The 15,996-nt window shown below is 42.9% G+C and overlaps 2 protein-coding genes across 2 annotated transcripts in view; one reads left to right on the top strand and one right to left on the bottom strand.

Moving 5' to 3' along the window:
- llgl1 (LLGL scribble cell polarity complex component 1) overlaps positions 1-3,055 on the top strand; it is a 33,512-nt gene extending 30,457 nt beyond the window's left edge. Inside the window, exons 23-24 of the mRNA XM_013915176.1 lie at positions 39-121; positions 1,193-3,055. Coding sequence (XP_013770630.1) covers positions 39-117 — 79 coding nt within the window. The 3' untranslated portion in view covers positions 118-121; positions 1,193-3,055. The remainder of the gene's footprint in view (positions 1-38; positions 122-1,192) is intronic.
- A 126-nt stretch (positions 3,056-3,181) lies between these two features.
- flii (FLII actin remodeling protein) lies at positions 3,182-15,875 on the bottom strand. The gene is made up of 31 exons (XM_005750165.1): positions 15,740-15,875; positions 14,575-14,685; positions 14,003-14,074; positions 13,764-13,844; positions 13,388-13,635; positions 13,129-13,232; positions 12,870-13,045; positions 12,525-12,682; positions 12,310-12,394; positions 11,796-11,943; positions 11,538-11,668; positions 10,429-10,536; positions 9,955-10,059; positions 9,637-9,816; positions 9,466-9,548; positions 9,200-9,274; positions 8,936-9,019; positions 8,670-8,841; positions 8,229-8,336; positions 7,922-8,113; positions 7,698-7,796; positions 7,529-7,618; positions 7,297-7,436; positions 6,985-7,204; positions 6,709-6,863; positions 6,494-6,554; positions 6,269-6,397; positions 5,056-5,162; positions 4,828-4,933; positions 4,684-4,749; positions 3,182-4,605 (listed from the first exon to the last, which is right to left on the bottom strand). The coding sequence occupies exons 1-31, from the start codon at positions 15,800-15,802 to the stop codon at positions 4,471-4,473; spliced, it is 3,792 nt and encodes a 1,263-aa protein (XP_005750222.1). The 5' UTR covers positions 15,803-15,875; the 3' UTR covers positions 3,182-4,470.
- Positions 15,876-15,996: the final 121 nt, after the last annotated feature.

Raw genomic sequence — 15,996 nt, 5'->3', positions numbered from 1 at the left:
GGCAAAGACGATAAATAATTTGCGCGTCCGTGCTACAGAAGTGTGGACGAGGCAGAAAATAACCTGAAGAATATCAAAGAAGAGGAAGGACGATCGACTGGCATCCTCATCAACTGAACAGGTGAGAAACATTGGTTTATTAACCTCATAGTCCTTGAAGCCCGTCCACCTCTATGGTGAGGGTATCAGAGCGAGTGGACACACACACACACACACACACACACACACCTGTTTCTAATGGAGCGCATCCAGACTGTGCAAACTTCAAAGAGCCGCTCTGTCTGAGCGCTGCATTCCAATAACGAGCCGTCCACACTGTTTCCACCCAAACTATGTGTCTCTGAAAGCCAGTCGAGCTGAAAACCTTTGCACCGAGGCGCACTGAAGCTTCAAGCTGTAGCTCAGTATTTTTGGTTACTGTCATTATAAAGTACACGGAACGGGCTCATGAACTTTTTTCTTTTTTCCTCACTGTTCTGGTTATTATTTCAAACATTTGCAACTTTTACTTCACATCAATCAGATTTTCTGCAGCTGTGACCAACACGTGTCCTCAGCGGGTTTCCTTAAGACACTGGGGTTTCACAAATAAGAGCTCGTTTACTTGATTTAGATTATAAGGTTATTATTTATGACAGGATAGTATTTATTTTAAGTCTCTGCTTCCCTCTCGTGGTGCTCAAAAAATATCTTTGCACAGATTTGACAAAGGAAACTCAACATCTGTCGTCACCCCTCCCAAAATAAATAAATATGACTTCAGGGTTTTTCTTGTTTTTTGTGCAAAGCAAGATTGTCAGTCGTACTAACAGTGTGACTGAAAACTGCTGTAAATGTTGCCATAAGACGGTGTTACACTGCATGTAATTGCCAACTTGACCCCATTCAGTTGCAGTCTGTTTCAGATATTACAGCAAATAACTGATAAATCATTGAAAATCACGTGTTGCGGTGTACACAGACAGAAACATTACACAAGTAAACATTTGGAAATCTTTTCTTCTTTTGTGGATGTGAGACGGCTGCTGTTCAGTATTTATTTTTTAATTCATTTTTTCCTTGTGTGACTAAGTCATTAGCTTGTTCTGAATTAGGAGTTAGCTTCATGGAGCTCAATGTGTTGTGTGTTTGGTTTGTTAGTTGAGCCGATTTATTGTGAATTTTCTTGTAATTATGTATTTGTTTATTTCAGTATTACAGGGAGGGGCTCAGGTGGTCGTGATGGATTGGATTTCAGTGCTGGACCACAAACATCTCCCATCAGCCCACAGTGGAGCCCCCTGCCAGCACTCTGCACTCTCTCGTTTACCTGGCACAAGCTGGGATGAAAGTCTTACTCCAGACACAGAATCCAACGTTAAAAACACTTGTTGTGGTTCCTCCTGCTGGAAGAACAAATTCTCTATTGTCTTCTTCTGGAACCCCTTTGGAAACATGTCGTTTCCTCCGATGTGGAGACACAAAGTGGGCACAGTGTGGCGTGGGGTCGGCCTTGGAGCTGATGGTTCTGATTTCAAGAGCTCAAACTGAAACGTCCGTCTTTGAGGTCTTTGTGTTCATCTGTTATCGGCCCTTCAGCTCAGCATTCGAGGAAAGAGCCGTCACAGTCTACAGCGGAGACTCGATGGTCACTTTTTTCCCTCCACCTGCAGCCTGTGGCGCGCCTGGCTCGGCCTGAGGTTTTGCAGTTGCCAAATTCCCTTCTTGATCTTCAGCACATGAGCGGATGCGATGGACCGCTCTTCCTGACGCGTCCTGTGAATAACCCGTTTAAAAAGAACCAAGATTGTCCAGCAGAGCCTGAAGGAGAGCACTGTAGTGTTGAAGACAGAATAGCAAATGAAGTATTTTGAGTATGAGTCTTAAAGTTGTAGCATTTCTCTATAGGTGCCAACAAAGGCAGCTGACTTTTTCTCCTGTGGGGGTCGAGGCAGCGCTGAAATCGGCAGCAGGCTCTGAGAAGCTCTCTCCACTCTGTGGGTACTGAGGAGGAAGCTGAGTGTGGGACAGTGGAGGTGTTTTTGTATTGCAAACTTTTCTATGGCTTTTGGAGAAAGTGAAGATATTTTCATTGATGAATGAAGTGAGGAAATATTAAAAATTCATACTGTGACTACGAAGGGAACCAGCTGGGGCAGAGGGCAGATTTTGGTGATTTATTTTTTAACTTTTGAAATATCTTTATTGCTAAAGAGCCGGGCAGTGATGTCACAGGGGTAATAAACACAGAATTACCATCCTCGTGTTCAGTGACTGTGGCAGAACATCTGCTTTCCCTCCCATGTTAACACCTCTTATAAAGGACCCCCGTGGCATCACTGTCCCCGACTACAGTGGGAGTCAGCGGGGCCATGTGATGTGAGGTTACTGTGCAGTGTCAGCCTGTTTGAAATTTAAAATATATTTTGTCAATAATTCAAACATGTGGATGAAGGTGGAAAGTGGGTCTCTCTCCTGAACCCTCCTCCTTCATCGCAGCATGCAGAAACCTTCGGGCGGGACTCAGGGAAGTGTTGCAAGCTAAGCAAAGTTAGCGTGGAAATGGAGTGGGACTACTTTTTTTGGAGGGGGGGTCTCTGAGTTGGTGCATTCTGCGTAGTGTTGGTTACACACAGAGCTTTGATTGCTAGTATTTTTACCCCCCTTGTGTTTTTTTTAAAAATACGTTTTACTGTATATAGAAACAAATGTATACAGCATCTATATCTGGGTTCACACAAGAAAAGAGGGAAGTATTTGAAACTGTCATAACCTTAAAACCACTCGGTGTTCCCTCACTTTAACACACGTCACCACTAACTAATTTAGCTCAGCAGGTAGGAGTCATGTTAATGCCTTTTTAAAATGTTAGCTTTTTTCCCTCTCTCGGCGTACTGGTTGATGCACATAATTAACCCTTTCATGCTACAGCTGGCACGATTTACCTTCTTAATCCACATTTAAGATGAATCTGTTTCTATTTTTGTCAGTTTCGTGTGTAGGAATTTATTAATCGGGTCATTTAGCAGTTTGGCTGATGAAGAATTGAATGTTAATAAAATTATTTACACTCAAACTCAAGTTTGGTTTGTGCTTACAAATCACCTCTGCTTTGTTAGAGCGCTTAAGAGGTTTGACACCTTGCTTGAAAATGCCTCAGTTTGAAGATCTGATGCTTTAAAAAAGACCAGATGGACAAAGATGTGATGTGAAATTTTATTTTTATATAAAATACATAAATAAAGCATCTGCAGGTGGCATCAGGAGCATGTGCACATTTTCAGATACACACATGTATGTGTGCAGGACTCAAACACACAGACAGGCATACACCCCACACAATATTAACCAAAATGATGGAAGTTGCAGCCATCTGGGAACACAGACTGGGTTTTGCCTGCACCAGTGCCAACATCCAACACAGGTCACATGATCATTAGAAGCACCGCAGCAGTTTAGTTTGACGGCGCCGGCTGCAATGATTTTTAAAAAGTGCTTTAACAACTCAAAGATTAGCAGAACCAGAAGTCACGATACAATGCTCGAGCTCTCCCATTTCGGAGTTCTGTCCCAATAAGGAAGCTATTTGAAAAGCAAACGTGCGCCTAAAGTTTTAAACCTGTAGCATTTTAAATATCATGCATTTACTTTTTCAAATGTAGGTACACATTCTCTATTTTTTATTTTGGAAAGAAATATCTTCTTTCTTCGGATTCTCTCCAGAAAATAAACATTTGACAAGTTAAAAGCAGCCTGTGATGAAGAATACAGTATTGTTCAGTTTCAGAAACTCCCGACCTTCACCAATTGCACAAACATCAGTCCTCAAACATTACAAAAAAACCCCAAAAGACTTTGCTCTGACCCTGACAAGATTTCTTTGGCCAAATAAACGTGACTGTGTTACTTTACTTAAATTACTGTCCATCATGCTCTTAACAGGATCAGGAGGTGAGAGCAAAAGTATACTAAGGGGATTACCCCATTTCAGCAAAGGCGCACAGGGTAGACACTCACACTTCATGAAAAATATATAATATATAAAATGACATTCCTCAGAAAAACTATTATAGTGCTGTTTCGTGTTCAGTCCCTCAATGACGACGAGAATACACACTAGTCCCTGCCTTAAGCTGCGTGAAGGAGCGCCTAGCCCTCCCCGCTGACGACTGTCGACCATGCAGCACGAGCCACGTGAAAGCAGCAGAACAGATCGATATGTTAGACGGTGCAGCTCCCTTAGGTTTTCATAAAGCCCATTTTTATCTCAAAACATAATTCTTTAATTCAGACTTGCTAAGAAAATAAAAAAGCTTGGGGGAAAAGAGGGAAGGGGGTAATTTGCAGTCTATATCAGATACTTAGCAGCCAGCAGCCGCTTGACCAAAAAGGCTGCTGAGCATGGATGGAGGGGAACGGTCTCGGGTAAAGCTGGGATACATTTCTGTAGAGAACTCTCTGGCAGTGTGTGTGATTGGGATAGTGTTTGGCCTATGCAGGGGGAGTTTTGAAGGGTCCCCAGGCGTGGAAGCAGCGCGTGAAGCAGTGAGGCTCGTTGCCCTTCCTCACCAGCCGAAGCTTCCTCGATTGTTCGGTTTCCTTGGAGCGCATGTGCTGGATGTAAACCTGAGAGGGAGGAGGAGCAGTTACAAAGATGTGGATAACACAAAGCACGCACACAGAAAGTGCACTCCCCCTACTCACCTGGCAGGCTTTGAGACTGAGTTTGATCTCCACCTGGCTAGTCTGGGTACCAACCCACATGTACACCTGAAGGAAAAATGATATCAAGTATGATGATAAAACCTAACAAAGTCCATCAACACACCAATCCTTAACCGTTTCTACCTCTTTGCCGTTATCCAGCAACATGATGTCATCATCAGCCAAGTCATCCTGGCAGAAGTCTGAGCACTTCTCTGACACAGAGAAATAACCTTTCTCGTTTGAACACCTGAAGCAGAAGAGTAGAGGGGAAAGGAGGAAAACGCCACAAAGATAGAACCAATGTGATGAGTGAAAGAGAAAAGCAGCTGTTTTATACTGTAATGTGTAAAAACACGAACAGTTACTCACCGGAAGAGACGAGCGTGTTTCATGTACTCTGCGTCTTCATCATAAGGTTTCTGAGAACCAATGCCCACCCAGAAGAAGTTCTCTGGCTCCTCCCCTTCATTAATCACCTAGGAGACACATTAATGATGGTGCTGTGACTGCATTTCCACTGCTGAAGGCACACAATCTTCTTTCGAGAGTTTAAAAGAGAGGCCAATGCTTCCATTAGTCACAAGTGAGTCTCTCATTTCCTGTATGATCATTTTTACCCGCACACCTGCAGAGCTGCTGAGGGGGAAACTGTCAAAAGCGGCTACAAACAAGTTTTTGGAGGTAAATCTCAAAGTGACGATGCTGTGAAGTTTCATCACTGCCGAGGAGACGTATGCAGCAGTCTCAGAAAAATTAAAGATTCATTATCTTGCTTTTTAGCGAGGATGGATTTTGTTTTATCGAATGACTCATAATGCCAGCAGCTGTCACGTCCCAGCTTTTGAAGAAGGCCCCTGTGAGTTGGCTGTTTGGTAGCCTACTTTCAGAACTTGCTGATTTGTCAAATCTGGTAAAGGCCTGACTTTTTGTTTTCCTCTTTCAAACACACGACACACAAATAGGTTTCCATAGCAACTGCTGGGTGTAGTTATTTGTGAGTCCTTAATAAGATAATGTTACAGTATATAGTATACAGATTTTGCTAACACGGGAAGTTATAGAGTGCCCTCTGGTGGACAAACTATGCAACATCAGCACCCGTAACATGGCTGAAGGGTGTTCCTCTTGCGTCTTTCTCACTTCTACAGATGCTGATACAGATAAATAACAAATATCAGCCAGGTTACGAAGAATTAAAGACTAAATTGAAATTAAATCATGTTATATAATGTAATGGAATATGTAATAAATCAAGAATTTATAAAAAGGTATCTGCTATGTAAGCACTGAGCAGCTGTAGTAAAGGATGAAAGCACTTGAACTCAAAGTTAACGGTTAAGTGTGCAGAGGTTTCTACTTGACTGTATTAGCTGTATGCAGAATAAATAAATAAACAAACACTGGCGGGTACCAGTGGTCCCCCTCAGCCTCCCAGTAGACACACCTACGGTGTCAATTTCAAACTCCTATTTTGCCTTTTTCTTGAGTTACCGCAGTCACAAACTTGGGTGCCTACACCGCCTGTCTGTATGGAAGGGGGACGACAATACCCGTGAAGATCCATGCTTGCACATGATCTCACCTGCTTGCTGTACGTGTCGTCGAACATGCTGTTCATGATGTCCTCGGCCAGCTTTCCTTCATCGGGATCGGCGGCTCTGCCCACCCAGGTGTAAACGATGCCCTGATTATCTGTGCTCTCAAACGGTACCTGCAGAAAGCACATTTTGGGATTGGATCCACATGAAATCATGCTTTGTCTTTATTAAGTTGCTTGAATGACAGATGTTTTTTTTTATATCCAAACCTTGAGTATGTAGCAGAACTCAGAGTTGAGATTGCCGGAATCTGTACCAATCTGAATGGTTCTAAGAGAGAGATGGAGGGAACATGTTTAGCTTTTTTTTTTTTTAAAAAAAAAAAAAAAACAAAAAAAAAAAAGATCTTTCTGGGGGAGTGGAAGCTGGCATGCATCAAAACATTCAAACTTTTCTGAGGACAAAAGAAGCAGGTTTTGCATGCCTGGTGCAAAGTGCGCTGCCATTGGTGCGTATGTGGTAGAGGGAGGGCTGGGCAGAGTCGGTGTTCTGTTTCCTCTTCCCTTTGTGGATGATGAACTTCCTCTTAAAGTGGGACAGGAACTTGAGGTTCTCCTGCTGCTGAGTCATACGCACCACCTAAACAACAAAACAGGACGTGACTGTCATTGTGATGCTGATGGATGTAGTGTGGTAAACATTTTTTTCTTATTTTGGAAAAACAAAATTCCAGAAACTAGATTAAACTCTTTGCTCGTACTTGCAGTTTTCCAGGGAAAAGACTCTCAAACTTCTTCTGCAGGGAGAAGGTGAAGGTGAGCCAGCCCATGTTGGAGGCCTGCCTGCCCTGCCAGAAATAAACTACACACTGGAAGTCCTCCTCAGGCTGTTTGTCCTCCTCCTCCCCATCTCCCCCTGCTCCTTGCTCACCCTCCTTCTTTTCCTTCTCTTCATCCTCGTACTCCACAGGCACCCAGTATCTAACAAAGCACAGAAAGTCACCAGTAAAATGAGGTTTTTCTTCATCTTTGAAATCAATTCCAGCATTACAGCCCCAGAAAGACTTGTCTACCTGCAGAGGAAGACATAACAATCTTGTGTGTAGAAGTGCCCAAACTCCTCCTCAGGGAGGCGAGCAAACTTCTTTCCCTCCAACACAAATCCTTCCATGCCATCTAGGTCCTCGTTCCACTCCTCCATCAGCTGTTCAGCCTACACAGGTAATACAGTAAATATGTTGTTTTACTGTGCTTTACAAAGTCAACAACAGTCAAAGGTAGAAATCAACTGCACTGCGTTGTTACCTCAGTGAGGGGCATGGGTGGCTGCCTGGGAAGGAAGAGAGCTGTGAGGTCAGCTTTCATCTGGTCTTTCTGCTCTGCATCCTTCTTCACCTGAAAGAAGAGCACAGTTTAACTTGTGCATAAAAAAAAACAAAAAACAGTCTGATGCTGGTCAGCATGTGTCACTGACCTTGCCCTGCAGATTATCCTTCTGTTGCACAGTCTCCGCTGCTCTGGTGTAGTCCACCTTCAGCACATCATCCCAATTCTTAAACTTGGACTTGAAAACCTGAGGAAGAGGATGAAGCAGAGGAGAGGTTAAGCAGGAAGAAAATAGTTTTAAAGAGTGTAGATTAAAAAGTAACAATGATATTTAAACCGTATTCAACTGCAGTGGCTTCAGTAGATGTTTACCTGGCACTCTGTGCCCTCCAGGTTGCGGGTGACACATGCGTGTTTGGGCCGGTGCAGCATGGAGCACAGCTCCTGACCAAGCTTTAAGGCGGCGGCTCGGATGAGACGGGGAGACTTCCTCCCGATCCAGATGAAGACGTCAGACCAGCAGTCCAGGATGTAAACGCACTTTGTGTCCAGCAGGGACTGCAACTGAGGAAAGGGGCAGACATAGAAGGAAAGGAGGGTGAATTTATGGAGTGCAACATGAAGGGAAGAAAGGTGAAACAGGACTTTACTGCTGCTCATTTGCAGCAGATGGACGTACCAGTCTGAGCTCTGGCAGGACGTCCAGTTTGACCTTGTGATCTTTGTGCTCGACTGAGAGCTTGTAGTTAATCTGAGGCAGCTCCAGGTAGCCAAGACCCAAGCCCACCTAGAAGAGAGATTAAAAAGTAAAAGCCACTGATGAATCTTTGCTTTGAGTCTCTCATATCCGAGTAATGTCTAAGAGCTGTAAATTAAATATGGGCTGTCATGCAGATGATTTTTCAGGCTACAGAAGGGTTACGGTTAACTGATGTAAACAAACAAACAACCCCCCCCTCCAAAAAAACAAACAAACAAACAAACAAAAAACCACATGCAGCTTCAGGTCTGCATCCCCTACAACACTGACCAACACACTTTACACTTGTGCCACCTTAAAAATTAATGTGAAGTTCAACTAAAAGATATTCACAGCATGTAAACATCAATAAATATTTACTTTATATAGTTTAGGTCTTATTGGAGTGAAGTCATCTGGCACGTGTTTCTTGATCTCCTCTGGCTGCCCTCCCAGCGTCTCCCAGAATCCTGGAGGCTCCTGGTTGTGCATGAGGGTGATGATCTCTGACTTCCCCTTACGTTCGTTCTTATTTATCTTTTCAGCAAATAACCTGGAGGATGACAACAAATCACATGACATTTCACCAACTTTCTGGGCTATAATAATCGGTACAGTGTCTCTAACACCGTCGGTTAGCGTCTCACCTGGCCTTGGTGGTGGCGCTGAGAGTAGCGTTGGCTCCTCTCCAGATAAAGATTTCCAGGCCTGAATCCAACAGGAAGACGAAGCTGCCGATAAGGAAAAACGCAGGATGTTATGGACACAATGCTCCGAGTTCCAATAGGAGAAATTAAAGCTTGAAGATTAAGGATATAAAGAGGATGATGACTGTGTGTCAACTGTGCTGGAATGTGTAGAGAGCTGGTGGGTGTCAGAGAGTGTTGCAGCAAGAGTGTGTTCAAAGTCACCGTGGATCGAGGGACGAGGCCTTTACAGGAACAGACTCCAGTTTGATGTTTTTCTTGCCGTAGACTCTGTACAACCTGATAAACACATGAAAGCATTCGAGCCTGTTAAAGTGCTCTGAGCCTGAGCAGACGCAGTACTTTGAATTTACAGCTGATACACTCACAAAATTAGGCTCAACATAAAGATATGAGCAGCTGTTTAAAGCTAACGTGTTTCTGCACATTGCAATGAGTCATTTTCTAAGTAAAAAGGTGCTCCAGCCTACCTTAGTGGATACTGTGTCTCTTCCACAGTGTAAAATCCACTGGCTGTTCCTCCCTCGATGTAAGAGATGTCATTGTTAAAAACCTGAACACAAGAGAAGGTCATTTATGACAGCACAAAGCAAATAACTGCTCACACAGGTACGTGTAGTTGTTTTAATGTTTCTACATACGGCAGTAAACTCGTCGCTCTCGTCTCCCATCTCTTCCCTTATCGTCCGGCACTCTGCTCCTAGGAAATTTCTGAGGTTGACTGCATGGATGGCAGAGCCGGCCTTCTTGTCCAGGGTGGCTTCCTGACCAATCCAGTAGAAGATCTGCCAGTTTAATGCTCCATTGTCATCCAGATATGTCTGTAATTGAAAATTGTAAGATTAATGACTGGAATATTGTTTATATTGCACATTATCGTGACCAAACAGACGAGTTTATCCCGCTTTGTTTTGCTGATCAGACTCCTCTGAGGCAAACACACTTAAATGACACGTTACCTTGAGGATGATGTAACAGTCGGCCTCGTAGAACTTGCCGTGCAAAGCTTCGTCCACTTGTAGGGGAATGAAGTTCTCTATCTGCCACACTGTCACACCTGGAATCTGGAGAAGAACAACAACAGAAATATGTAAGGTTACATTTAGTTTAGACCTCTAAACTGTCGACTGACCACTCTTCTGTCCCATTTAAGGGAGGATGTGGCTCAACAGGGGGTTTGATCCCCAGTTCGCCCAGTCTGCATGTCCTTGGCAAGAAATCCAGCCTAAAACTGCCCCCAGCTGTGTCGGAGTGTGGAGAGAAAGCCTTCTGAGAGAATGTGAAGTGCAGCATACAGCACTCTGAGGAGCCAGCAGGACTCCATGTGATGCAGACTGTAAACAGTCATTTAAACACAAATAGGAAGTAGGAGTTGCTGATTGTTGGAGTTGGGTGTTTTCACACACAGACACACACACACACACACATATTACCTGCCCCACATCCTCCATATAGAACTCCGAGTAGTCCAGCTGAGGCTTCTCTAGGCTCTTGTCCCAGCGCCGGACTTTTAAATCACCATATTTCAAATCCCCGTTTTCCTGCAAAATTAAAGGATTTCTTTGTAAGGATTACGCAGCCATTTCTTCTACCAGTCGTTTATATTTCATCTAAACATAATCTAAAGACATTCACACGACAACAAGTACTTAATAGAGCCGAATAACCTGACTTTAAGTTGGAGTAGGCTGAACTTACTCACTTATCAGATTACTGTAAACCTTAGGCCTTGATTATACTCTGCTGTGCACACAGACAAACAGTTGGAGACCCAGCAGCTGAGAAGTCCACCGCCTGGACCACATGTATAGTTGGTACAGTGTCATTAAATTCTTTGCAGATAAGTTCAAAAAACAGACATCCATACTGACCATTGAGCTCACTGTCTGATGATTACATTTAAATCACTTGGATCTGAGTGGACCTGTGGACGTGTGAAGCACAACCCCAGCTTTAGGTGTGTTTACACCACAGGGCTGCAGTAATCTGAGGGAACCACTGCGGGTTGTTATCTATATCACAAATCATGATGTCATCACATTACCTAACAACCACCTATCAATAGGTTTAAAATACCCTTCTGTTGTATTTACTTATCCTGTATAACACTGTATAACCTTCCAACAATAAAATCTAAGTCATAACCACCTAATTTTATTCTGATGCAATCATGTTGCTTAGTAACAACCTACCAAAGGGCTAAAACAACTCATTTATAATATTTATGCACCTGCAAAACATTTATTGCTAACCTAAATAGCACATTTTACACATATTTAACAAATGAAATTAATTTATATCCACAATACTTGCATGTTACATAATATATTAAGACGCCATCATGTTGCCTAGCAACCACCTAACAACTGATGATTATTGACTAAACTCACAGGCCAAATAATCCTGAAGCATTACTAGTAAATGTAATTCCAACAGCTTCCAATAACATGAATAATAACTGTCATGCAGAACTTAAATCCCTATTTCTTCTTTGTGAAGTTCCAGGATCTGTTTGATGTCCTTAACTTGTCTTTTGCCTTACCTCCAAATTCTTCTTCTCATGTGCGACATCACTCATGCCCTTCAGCACTTGCTTTGCTTGATCATCCTGAGAACAGTCCTTCCTCCTCCTCAGTCGCATCCTCCTTGCCATGGGATCCCGGGGACTGGCTCCTGGACAAATGTGTACAAAGATGCAGATCTGAGCCTCCAGGAAATAATCAAGATGTATGCAAAGAAGGAAACAACAAAACATACTGTTGTTACCAATACATTCATTCATATTTAGAAGCTGTCTTACCTCCTCCTGCGGCTGCAACGGTAGCAGGGGAGGCTCCGGCCAGACGGAGCTGGTTCTGTAGGGAGAAGTCAATGTTGTACCACTCTGCTGCGCGGTCGACTGGTTTAGGAGGCATCACGAGGTTGGGGTTCTCACGCACATCAAGCACCTACAGAGAGAGACGGGAGTGTGTTTGTGAGTGCGTTTCAGGCAGAAATTCTTTTCCTAAATTACAGCAGGGGGGAAAAAAAAAAACCAAGGCATATTTAATAAACCATTTGTTTGTTACACGGTCAATCACGATTCTAATTTGTTTAAGCAAAACATCATTACATAGTTCCATCTCATTACATTCACTGCTCAAACTTCATCCTGGACTGTCTCTTCAGTCATGACTCAAGCTTGCTGGGGTTTTTTTTCGCCAATAAAAGGATCACAACCACTGTTATGCTCCATTTAGCCAAATATTACAAACATTGTGTGTAAAGGTACTTTAATTCTAATATAATCTGATTACTTTACTAGAGTACTGTACCTCTAAGTCTGTCAAGAAGTGGATAGCCTCAGGTAAGGTAACCAGACGGTTTTTATTCAGCACCAGCTTCTTCAGCTTGCCACACCTGGACAACACAAAAACACAAGAAGCTTTAATATTTCTTGTGTAAACTGGAATGAGCAATGTAAACTAAATTATTTTAAGTGTCAGCTGATTGCCCAAAAACTGTGTGTTTGTTTATGGGTTAAACTAACCTGCAGAGTCCCTCAGGGATGAGTTCCAGGTTGTTGTTAGCAGCCATGAATTCAGTGAGGTTGGACAGTTTGCCCACTCCGGGTGGAACCCCATCAAAGTCCAGTTTGTTGGAGTTGAGGTACAGCTTCTTCAGTTTGGACAGCTTACAGATGGCAGACTGGTTGGAGAAAACAAAACCAAACTTTATATTATGGGAAATTCCACATGAAATACATTTCTTTTTCCTGTGTCTCCGCTTCCCCTCTGCAGGATACTAAAGCAACAAATTTGTTTCTGCTTGTGCTTCTAATGTTAGTTAACAGAATAGAATAGAAAAATGGCAGCTGCCTGCTCATGGTCCTTACAGGCAGTGAGGTGAGCTGGTTGCGGCTTAGGTTAAGCGTCTCCAGCTGGGTCCACTGGTCCATGCAGAGCGAGAGCTCAGAAATCTGATTACTGCTCAGGTTCAGCCTCTTCAGACTGCTCAGTGAATACAGGCACTCTGGTACTCGAGTCAGGTCATTACATGAAAGGTCAACATCTTGGAGGGACAAAAGAATAGAATATGAAACAGAGAACACATGTTTGCAAAACGCCGATAGGTGTGTGTGTTTATGGTGTTACCTGCTAATTGTGTTAGTCCCTCCAGGCTGGTGGGCATGTTGCTCTGTGTTCTCTGGGTGTTCCTCAGGTGCAGAGTCTGTAATGCCACCATTGCTGGGAGCTGACTGCTCAGACAATAAAAGAAGAAGCACTAAAATCAGTAAGGAGGTTTAAAAGATAAAATCATCCTTTCTGGATGTTTGTTTAAAGGTATAAGGTGACTGTTAAATTGAACAGAGGTTGGCAAAAAAATGATGCAATATTAAATCTTTTTTTTTACCGCAACTGGGCATGCATCAGCGGGTTGTTGTTTAGAATCAGAGTCTGCAGGTGCACCAGGCGTCTCATCTGGGGTGGCAAGCTGTCCAGCTTGTTGTCACTCAGGTCCAGATACAGCAGGTCTGTCAGATTGATGAACAACTGGTTGGGGATGGAGTCGATGCTGTTGTGGCTCAGATTGAGCACCAGCATGTTCTTGCTGTTCTCCAGGTCCCTGGGGATCTCTGTCAGCTGATTGTAGCTCAGGTCCTGGTGGAGGAGAATGTGAATAAATAAAGCAAAAGTAGTGGACTGGAAGAAAATGATTCATGCTCAAAATGTTAGTGTTAAATTTAAGGGTGTGTTGAAAGTATGAGAGTTAAGAGACGTTTGTGTACCAGCACAGAGAGGTCATCGAGCTGAAAAATGTCATCTGGGACTCCAGAATTTTTCAGATTGTTGGCTCTGGCTACCACCGCCTGCAGACAAAATTTAGAATACTAGATTACACACTGGTGTACAAAGAAAGAAGCAATCATGTGGCAGGAGCTCTGTTTTTTAATGTATGGGTGGAACATCATTTCCATTTTTTCTACTTTTTTTTAAAGGCATGCGGTTTTTATGTTTTTTTAGTTACCCGTAGATTCGGTAAGCTGGACAGTTCCCCATGTAAAGTGGTCAGGTTGTTGTGACTCACTGAAAGGTGCTCCTAAAAAGGGAAAATACACACAGACACATGTCACTGCTATACTTTGGTCTTCACAAGTCATGAGAATACAGGGTATGTGTGCGTGTTTCACAAGCAAATCAATCTGCTGATTGCACCCTTGTAGTTACCTGCTATCAGATTAAATACTTCTATGTTTTGACTTCAAACACAGTTTAAACTTGTTCATGTGACCACAAATACAAAGTGAATCCAGCAAGGACAAAATGAAAATATATTGAGCTTTGATCTGTCTCATCTCCTGTATAAATAATTTTCTTGCACGAATATCTACCTCACTTGATAAAATAAACAGTTCCTTGATCCTTTTATCTTTGGAAAACTGCACAGTACAGATGTAAAACAAAAAGACTGTGGCCATTACAACAAGGTCTACTCACAAAAAATTCTTATCTAATTGAATTTTAGATGCACATACACACATATAATGACATAAATGACTTCATGTATGAAGATGCTCCTAACTAGTCAGGATGTCTCACCAGCTTCTGCAGAGAGGCCAGCTCCTCTGGGAGGTAACACAGTCCTGTCCTGTTCAGTTTCAGCCATCGCAGGCTGCTCATACACTTAACGTGCTCTGGGAAGTATCCACCCTGAGTGAGATGACACAAAAATACATGACTTTTGACAGCAACAATGCAAGAACTTACTTTGTTATAGCGCAGGGGGGCTGAATTTTTCAGGATTTACCAAAGCACTGAAACACCTGAAACAAAATCGCAGACATGCTACCAGAGAAAGATTATATTTTTAAACAACTTCCCCCAAAAGATACTCTAACAATCTCATTGCCAATTATAGGAACGAACTGCACGCATGTTCAGGTTGCATAAAAAGTGACAGTGGCACATTTTCATACAAATGGGCAAATAGCATTAATCTTGATTTTTTTTAACAGATGAAAAGTGCACACATCAAGGAAGAGAAATGCTAGGTCTACATATGCTAAAGCATTTGGAATATAAGGAAATGATCTCTTCATGTACTGGCAGATTTCAATCAAAAGCCACCGATCGACTAACAGATAACTCAGTTGTTTAAGCAGCACATTTCCAATACTTTGACGGGGATACGTAAATAGTTGTGTCAGGACAAATACATGCCAGGTGATCGCAGCTGTCAATCGGGCTGTTTTTTCCACTCTCCCAAAATAAGCTCACAAAAGGGTGTCGCAACCTAAAATCAACAGCAGGCTCTATTAGTTAGCTGACGCTGTTTGTCAACTTCACTTTCTGACAAGTTAGAACACGGAGCTTGAGCTTCTGTAACAGACGTTTAGTTAGCCATAAGTGTGGCTAGATTACTTAGCTAACATGTCGGTGAAAATAAGACCTGGCTCATCAACAACTTCACAAAAATAATATTAACGCTAGCTGACGAGCTAAAAATATATATCATTCGCAAACCAACACGTCAAATAAGAACTGTGTTAACCACCAAACTGGGCGGTGGTGGCTGAGAGCAGACTGTGTCACTCTGACAACTGGCTAACGCCCAATGCTAGTAACGTTAAGCTAAGCTAGTTTATAGCTAGCCCTGCCGTTTGTTGCTCTGAGAATGACTGAAGTCGCTCCAGCTACGCTAACGTCGTATTTACTAAACATCGGAGGGTGTGAAAATCAGTGAATGCTGTTTAAAAATCCTTACTTTAAAGTCGTTTCCACTGAGGTCTACCCCCCGTATAAAGGGAAGAACTCCGGTGGCAGCCATTTCTAACTATTTGATGTCTGCTGCTCTATTTTGGTCAAAAGAGGGTTGTGGCTGAAAAGACTGCCGTTTCTTTTTCTTATTCTTTTTCCGTGTCGCAAACCAACGCGATGAGTGGCATGTCGCCACCTAACGTACACCCACTGAGTAACAGCTGTCCCAAGCATGGATGAGTGGAGTACCAGGAAGGGCATCCA

Source organism: Pundamilia nyererei, unplaced genomic scaffold (genome assembly GCF_000239375.1).
Source record: "Pundamilia nyererei isolate P.nyererei 1_Seehausen unplaced genomic scaffold, PunNye1.0 scaffold00264, whole genome shotgun sequence".
Classification (NCBI taxonomy): Eukaryota; Metazoa; Chordata; class Actinopteri; order Cichliformes; family Cichlidae; genus Pundamilia; species Pundamilia nyererei.
Note: the sequence above shows the minus strand (reverse complement) of the source record. Positions and strands in the feature narration are given on the sequence as shown.